The 9,134-nt window shown below is 39.7% G+C and overlaps 1 protein-coding gene across 1 annotated transcript; it reads right to left on the reverse strand.

Moving 5' to 3' along the window:
• Positions 1-5,217: 5,217 nt before the first annotated feature.
• On the reverse strand, positions 5,218-8,574 carry tshz1 (teashirt zinc finger homeobox 1; the record flags this gene model as incomplete). Its single annotated transcript, XM_070921916.1, has 1 exon — positions 5,218-8,574. A coding segment is annotated over one exon (3,357 nt), but the record flags the coding sequence as incomplete, so codon positions are not given.
• Between the last annotated feature and the right edge of the window lie 560 nt (positions 8,575-9,134).

Raw genomic sequence — 9,134 nt, forward strand, 5'->3', positions numbered from 1 at the left:
ACACCTGAATATTATTATTATGACATCTCGCTTGACCACCAGATTATTTTGTGGTATGAAGATAAATGCTTATTGAGAATGAAATGTGTAACGTGTTTTAATAGCTGAGGGAAAAGCTATTAGCAAGAATGGAGAGAAATCCGGCTAATGATTTCTTTTCCATTTTATGTTTGATCTATATTTGAAAATGAACTAGTGCTGACGAGTAGTTGATTGATCAATAAGTGAATCCTCAGAAAATGATTCCAAAACTATTTTAATAACTGATTCATTGTAATGTTATTTATCAAGAGGTGGTGACTCTGTTTTATGCCCTTGTAAATTGAATATTTTGGGGTTTTAGACTTGGATAAAACAAGACATTTGAAGGCGTCACCTTGAGCTTTTTTATGAAGCATTGGAAAATTATTTGTTAACCCTTGATACAGCCTCCCCCCATTTTTACTCTTTCAGTTTGATTTACTCACTAAAGTCTCTCCAAACAGCATCGTCCACCGTCACAGACCAGGTGAGTGTAGCTCAGAGCTGATAAAAATGTTAATAAGCTAAAAGATTAATAATAATTTTGACAATATAAATTTATGTTTTGAAGAAACCTTATCTTTATTATGTCCCCCCACTTCTGAAATCATACATACACTCTTGTTTATAGCCCTAAAATGAACCAAAAACTGTGAAATGTGGCTCCACTAGCTGTTGAAACATGAAAATACATGAAAGCTCTTTGTTCAGTCACATTACTGTGGAGGAGAGGAGAGAATTCTAGATATTCTTCCATGGAGAGAGCACGTGTTATGAAAGCGAGGTCTTGTCGCACAGAGCTGTGATCAACAGAAGGTTGAGGGGGACAAGAGAGCACGAGGTTAATTCACTGAATCCTTGCTGTCGGCGTGAGGACACCTGATATGCATGTCACAAGGATTCAAACACTGCCTGCGCCATCGTGTGCATCTCGCTGACACGCAATACTTCATGGATGTACAGATGTTACTACTCAGTAGCAGAACAGCTTATTGCGACTCGCAGCTTTCCATTTTGATTATTATAAATGGATAACAGGCTGCGTCACGACGCCTCTTGTCATAAACACCCTTTTGTTTAACATCAGATTTGTGCTGCTGTCTCGTGAGCCTCTGCTCACCTGGTAATGGTGATGACATGGAGCCAATTTATTTTGTGTTTGCTTTAAAGCAAAACAAGAGAACAAACAAAACATTGACTGCCTGACAAAGTCATGTGTGGAGCTTTTGTATCTGTTGTGACAAGACAAAGATGGCTTGTTTTAGAGACCATGTCTGAAACAGCCACACGTCTGCGCCGCACATTCACAATAATACATGTAATGACTGAACCATCCTAAAAGGGATGTCTCGATGTAGTTTATCTACAAAAGCAGCTATAGAATAGATTAGATCCTGTATGTAATGGTGTTGTATGTATTCAAACTTTGACTTCACAAAACCTTTAATAGATTCTTATTTTGGTCCTGATTATAAAGGCAAAAGAGAGGTGTCACTCAAGGCTCAAGGCTGCAACTAATGATCATTTTTAATACGGATCGATATAGATTGCTATTATTGATTTTAATTACTCTGTTTTTAGGTAAAAAAAAAACATGTAAAGATTATGACAAGTGCCCATCAGAGACAGCCGATGCCAACAGGTTTGGAGATTCTTTAGTCTGAACACCCAAAACAGACTTTGACAAAATGATACAAAACTAAAAAAGCAGACAAGAAGCATTTTTTCAGACTGTAAGCAGGAAAGATAAGACATCACTTACTAAAATTAAAAAGCATTTTAGTGATTAGATTACAGGCTCAAGAGTACTTGGGAAATGTATGCATGGACAAAAAAGTAAAAGTTAATGTGTGTTGAAACAAACTGCATGTATTCTTCTAAGTGAGAAAATTCAGCCACTTGGTTAGTAAACTTCTTGATATAAAAAACCCCAAATGTTTTGTTCTGACAAATTCCAGTGTTAAAAATATATATTATTATATAAAAATTCCAGCACTAAGCACATTTTGATAAAACTTTAGAAAGTTGATGGCAGCAGTGAAGTTTTCTTAGACACAATTATTAATTAAGAAGTTGAAGGTCCATCCAAATAGTTTCTGTTGAATTAGTCTTCCTTGTTGCACACATTAGTTAACTATAGTATATTAGTTAACTATTATTCTCCTGCATGTTGCCGTCTATCATATGTGACTTCTATTGTATGTGACTCTTCTCTGCATTTCTCACTGCTGCTTCTTATGTTTCCCTGCCACACAGAGCATGCTGCGAGGCGCTGGGACTCTATTGTTTCTTGGGAAAATGCCTCAGGCTAGTGTTCAAGAGCTGCGTGGGGTGGGAGCATGTCGACTTAAATACCTTCAGTGGAGACATGCCATGGCCTCTTTTATCAGGTGTCTCACTAGCTGAACTATAAAGCTTAGCTCAATGTTAAACCATAAAGTCAAATCCTGTTTTTTTATGACAATGTTTTATTCACTTTTTTTTTTTTTTCCTAAAAAGGGATTATGTCTCTATTTGAAATTGCTCATACACGTTTGCTGATTTGGGACTCATCACGGGGTCTGAATTGAAAAACCTCACATTCATTTTACACTATATGAAAACTTGTCATACAAGGTGCCTTGTAATAAAAAATATATGCAAATGATGGCCAAAGTTGTGCTCACAGCTACCAGGCTGCATTAGAAAAATTGTCTCCAATTGTCTCTAAATGCTGTTGTCTCAAATTATGTTTTTGACCATCATCCTACTAGGCAGTTGGACCGGTAGACCGTTTGCTCTACCCACAAACATAAATGGAAACATTTTGAATATTCATTAATGCAGCAAGGGATATCTGCAACATAAACTTTGCAAAGTTGGCTTTCTTCTCTTAGCAGCTGCTGGTACATTACTGTAACTGGACCAAATCAATATAAAAGATGAAAACCTGCTACCAAAGAGGTTGTACTAAAGGAATACTTCTACGTTTTTGGAAACACGCTTACTAGCTTTCTTTTCGAGACTTAGACAATAAGATCAATACCACTCTCATGTCTGTATGGTAAGTATTTTTTACGGGGTATTATGTGACAGACTACTTCTTGGTTGGCCTGGCAGGACTCCAGGAAGTCAACACATCTTGACAAGGAATAGTCCAGCACGTAAAATTTAAGGTAAAAGTTTGTTTTTGTAAGGTGCAATAGAAATAAATTGATTTGTGTGCTGCAGCAAGCCCCCTTTAAGGACAAAAAATGAGGGGATTTGATGTGGCTGTAGCTGTGTTGGTCCCAATAAAGCCAGCCAAGAAGGTGGCTCTGTTGCTGGATTGTATTTATGATCCTGACAGCACATTAGGTGGTTGGATGGACATTTCAGTGCAATTGTGAATAAGGGCGTGCTCTACCTGTAGTATGGTGACCACATAAGTGGGATACTTGCAGCAGGATTTTCTACCTTCTCTGTCTACACAGCAGTTGACATCCTCAAATCAGAGATTAGTCAGTTTCAAAGCTCCAGTGCTCCACACATCCATATTATAGTGAGACGGAGAGTATTTCCCCTATTTTGTGTTGAGCCAACCTCTAAATGGTAATCCAAATAATCCAAATAAGACTGCAATACAATACGATCCCTTACTCACAGCATACCTGGTTCAGGATGTCATTTGTTGACTGCCAGGAGGGGTTAAGCCCCAGTTCGTAAAGAAAATATAAGTGGATGATGATTTTGATGTGGAGCTTCGAGCAACAAACTTAAATTAATCATTTAACTTTTTTGAGTATTTGATCTTCACAGAATTTACTGCAATAGTCTTCAAAATGTTCACAAAACCTTTATAAACATTCAAAATTATTGATAAAAATATTGGCAGTATGATAGTGTTTCAAGTCCAGTATTTGTGGCATCTGTCTGGATATCACACTCTCCCAAAATCACTCAAACAACACCAGTTTAATCCAGGACATGGAGTTTATTTTACAACTGAGGATAAAAGAATGCCATTCTGAATAATTGGGTTGATGATAAAACCTGGAAATCTATCATTGGGAGAGAATTTATTTTTTTCCATTGTTATGTACAGTACCATGCATCAGAGCAGATGCCTGTAAAATTCTGTCATTTCATGTAAACCACATTGAAGGACCTACTTTTCACTGAAAAAGGACATTGTGGTCCGACAATATTCTGTAGTTTTATACATTTCCCCCCATATTTGTCTAGAAAATAACATTATAAAAATGCACACAGTACAAATAATGCTGAACTGTAAAGAGCAAGATATGCTGACATACATGTATACATACTTGCTGATTATTCATACAATAAGTTTTAAACTTCATTAATTTTACAACTGTAGCTTCACAATAATAAAATTGGTAGCCTACTAAAGCGAATACTGTACATGTTGAAACAACCAGGAAATTATATTTTACTAGAGAAACAAATATTCTAAACATTTTGTAAGAATTTCTGTGATTTAATGGCAAATACAAAACAATACAGCCATGTCGATCAAGGGAATTTAAAATCAAAAGGGTGATGTGTTGCCATTTTTACCCATACATTTCTTCATCAATTTACACTTCCTTAAAGTGCTGAAATCATCTTAACATTTTAGAACATTATCATTCACATGGCTACTTTCATAACCATAAACCTTCATATAAACATCTACATGTATATCCGCAATTTGTTAAACAGGGATTTCAGTTTTGTCATCATGGTTGAAACTTCATTCGACATAATATGCTCACTGTTTTACATAAAAACATGCACAAACTGTCTCATAAATAATATGCAAGTTGTGTTGAAATATATTTATCTTGAAAAATCATTCAAAAAACAGTGATCAAAATAAGAGCATGGTCCAGTTTTAAAACAACAGATGGACATTTCCAAAGGCTCAGATAAGATGCAGTGCATTAGGAAAGCAACAATCAGTCAGTGACAACATAGTGCCATGGCTGCTGCACCAATTTGGTATGTTTATGTCACCAAAAAAACTTTTACAACATAGCCTTGAGCCTCTGCAATGCAAGGCCATGTCATTTGTGGATAACTGAATAATTACAGTATGTGGTATTAAAGCTACCATGTTTTCATTACAATATGTGTAGTAACAATGCTCAATACAGTTGTGGCACTATCTGTTATGACAGATTGTAGCTTAGAGTTATAGTGCAACAGTAATCTGTCATGCTATCAGCTTCATCTTCATTGTTTGTCAAACTTTTCCAACTCTTTCACAAAGATAAGATGGTCCTCTGGTGACTTTCCATGTGTTTTGCAAAGGTGCAATTTGATTGCATGTTTGCTCACAAATGTCCGATTGCACAGTTTGCACTGATATATTGAGCCAGTGTCTTCTTCTGTAAGTCCAGAGGAACTGAAAGTCTTGTCCTCTATTCTGCTGACTGCTTGCTGCTCTATTAAATCTATGGAAAGCTTTGAGAGGTCCTTCAGAGTAAAACCAAGGTGGGACTCCAAATGGTGAATGTAGGAGGAGGGAGTCCTGAACTGGGAAGCACAGTCACTGCACAAAAACAGAGGTTGGCCAGAGTCAATATTTTTTAGGAACTTTGTGCTCCCTGTCCGCTTTAACTGGTATTTTACATTGGCCAGCCAATGTGAGATAGTAGTCATGGATAGACCAGTGAATTTACAGATGTGGACCCGCTCCTGGGGTCCCAAGTCACTAACTACAAACTTTCCCTCAGGAGTCTCCCTAAGACTAGAGACAAACTGGGCCTGGAGAATCAGGAGGTGCTGGGGATTCCAGTTCGACTGTCGGCCTTTCCGTCTTTGGATGGGAGACAGCTCCTCCAAGCTGTCCTCAAAAGTACAGCCATCAATGTCGGATTTTTCAGAGATGGAAGAAGGGGTCGTAGACTTTGGTGTCAAATGGCCCGTCAGATTTTTTACCATGTCTGAAATATCCATCAAAGCATTCTCCCGTAGAGGCGGAGATGAAGACTGTGAGAAATGTTTGAAAACTGGTTTGCTGTTGTTTACGCTGCCATTGCTGTTAGATGTAGAAGTACCCTTAGGAGTACTTCCATTGGTGTTTTTGGATTTTGTCAAGTCCATGGGCTGATCATCATCATCGTGGGACTGACTCACCGGCTCTACTGACTTAATCTGAGCCGAGTTGCTGTTGATCTTATAAAGCATTGCAAAGGGGTCTATGAAGGGGGTGGCCACTTTTGCAGCTTTCCCTAAGTGGTTGTTCATGATAGACTGCAAAGCACTGAGAGGGTTGACAAGTGGTTGTTCAGGTGAGTGATCAGTGATGATGCTCAGGTTATTGCAGCCATTGCTTAGAGGCCTTTTTGGTGAATTAACTTCACTCTTTATCTGCGTCTCTACTTTACTGTCTGTCTGTTCTCCTTTGTCTCTTGACACAGTCTGGTCCTCTGCTGCAGTATTTTTCGCTGCCTTTGAGGGGTCTGGATTGGGTGAAGCCTGTTTGTCCTTAGGATGTGGCAATGGAGACTTTGCAGACCTGAACTTATTCTCTGCATGTTTGTCCTCTTTTTCATTCTTTATTGAAGTTTTCCCTGTCACTTTCTCAACTAGCTCCTCCATGGCCAGCACATTGCTTTTGTGACTTGGAGGTGGAGAGGGGCTATTTGGTGAATGGATCAGAGTGCCTAAATCAGAGGACAGTACCTTCATGTTGTTGCTGCTGAACAAAGGTTGAACCTGTGCACATGACGGCAAGGTAGACTTAAAAGATCCATGGAGCTGATAGGCAGCATGAATGCTGGGGTATCCACCCCAGGTTGGTGTGCCTGTTTGAGCCTTGCTGATTGCACTTGAAACTGTATTCTCTAAAGACTTTAGGATGTCCAAGCCACCTTTAGGTGTCTCTTCCAAGTCTTCTTCTCTCAGATATTGGTAAGACCTGACCTTTCCAACTTTATCAGCTTTATCAGGGGGATCTTCTTTCTCCTCTTTTATTTTTTTCTCTAGTTCCCTCACTTCCATTTTCTCTTCCTCTGTCTCTTTATCTTTCTTTTCTTCGTTTTCCTCCTCAGGGCTAGCGGGCTGCAATGGGGAGTTAGGCTGTGACTTCCCATTGGGTGCAGGGAGTCGTGTGCTAGTTGGTGGCAGAGGAATTGACTGAATTTTCTCCTCAATGACAGGATCAAAAACTAACTGCTTACCTTTTTTAGAGGCTGAATTTGTTACTTTGAGAAAGTGTCCTGTGACCATCATATGGGCTGTCAGTTGTTGCAAGGTGTCATGTGAACTGCCACATTCCATGCATTTGAGAATTTGTGCCTTGCGTGCCTCAAACTGCCAAGTATAACTGGCACCATTTTGGTAACCATATCGATTGTTTGGAGTGACATAAGGATTCGCCACTTTTTGGTCTTTGGGGGACTCTCCCAGGAGTATGCCAGATGAGACAGACTCTGGCGAGCTTGGGGACATCAAGTCTTGAAATGCTCTTTTTTTGGTTGGGGGTACCAGCTTTGAGGTGAGGGCTGGCATTGGTTCTTTTAGAGGCACTTTCTGATAGTGTTTTGTTTTGATCATGTGAACACTGAGGTCTTGCAAGGATTCGAAAGAGTGGCCACAATACATGCATTTAAGAACTTTTTGGGCATCTTCTTTGCCCTCCATCTCCATCAGAGAACGCTTACGTGGCTTGGACCACTTCTTGCTTCGATCATCTTCGGTATCCTTGTTGTCATCACGGTAGTGGCCCGTCTCGTTCATATGCACCGTCAGGCCAACCAAAGTGTCATAAGCTGCACTGCAGTCCTTGCACCTGAACTTGCTGGCACCTGTAAACACAGGCCCATAGAGCTTACTATTTTGCCTGTAAAGCTGCACGGTGCTGAAAAGGCTTGGCTCAGGAAGGAGTTGGTATGGGGTATGCTGTAGGGTTTTGGCCAATGCTGCCTGGTGCCAGTCATAGGCTAATCCTCCTGTGCTGCCAGAGCTTACACTGGTGCCACTGTTGCTGTTGCTTGACACTGTTCTGGTGCTAGCACTGCTGGTGGTAATATTAGTAGTGGCTGAGGCGTTGCTAGTGCTACATCTGCTCTTCAAATGGATGTTGCTTGGGCTGTGACTGTTCAAGAACCCATTGCTCCCTTTGTGATTGCTCCCATTGCCGTTGCTAGCTGCGTAATTGTTCCCTTGTTTATTTTTAAGCATGTCCAGAGCAATGCTGGACCAGGAGGCATCAGAGATCAGGTTTGCATAGACCGCTTTCATTTGTGCCAAACTGTCCTGTAGCGAGAGGCCATTGATGGACTCCGTGCTCTCCTGTACCTTTTCCTTTACCTGGTCCTGATCATTGACTGAGGACGTGGTCTTAAGGTCCGCCAGTTGATCACTGGTGGTGCTGAGTGGAGAGGCGTACCCAGCGTCTGGGTTAGTGCCATTACTGAGTGGAGAGTTTTGGCAGCTATAATGATCTCTTGCGTCCTCATCATCATTGAAAAGATAGTCTGCATCTTGACCATCCAGGGAAAGGCCGTCATCTTGCAGATGTTCCTCTTCATCAATTTTATCCACTTTCAATTCATCTTCAGGTCCATAAGCTGGAAAACAAAAAAGAAGGGAAAAGTGACATTAGATACTTTATATACATTTTTTGATACATTAGAATGGCAGTAATTGTGCATCTACCACCCTTATTATATGAAGGTGGTATGTGCAATAATCCTAAAGAGATTTTTGTCAATAGTCCCAGCAGAGGACACAGGTTTGCAATAATAAAGTGGCAAACATCCATATCTTGACAATGACAGATAGTCCTCTTCACTGCACTGCCTAATGAAGCTATTGAACACAACAGCTCAGCAAGGGTAGAGAGCAGAGATGAGCTACAGAAATGTTTCTGCTTAGTTTGAAAACTAAAAAACAAGCAAAATTTCAAATTACACAGAGAACAAATCCTCAGAGTAGATGATACATATTAATCAAGTGGTGAGATTGGTGATTTCACAACAGAAATGAAGACATTTTAGTCTCTTCTCAATTGAAAAAAAATAACAGGAGAAAAGAAAATATGCCTCACTGATCGCTCTGTTAAAGACTTTTTGATTTTTCCTTGACAACATATACTGAGTAATGAACAATGAATTAATAAGCTGAATTTACTGCATATTCAT

Source organism: Enoplosus armatus, chromosome 16, assembly GCF_043641665.1.
Source record: "Enoplosus armatus isolate fEnoArm2 chromosome 16, fEnoArm2.hap1, whole genome shotgun sequence".
In the NCBI taxonomy this organism is placed as follows: Eukaryota; Metazoa; Chordata; class Actinopteri; order Centrarchiformes; family Enoplosidae; genus Enoplosus; species Enoplosus armatus.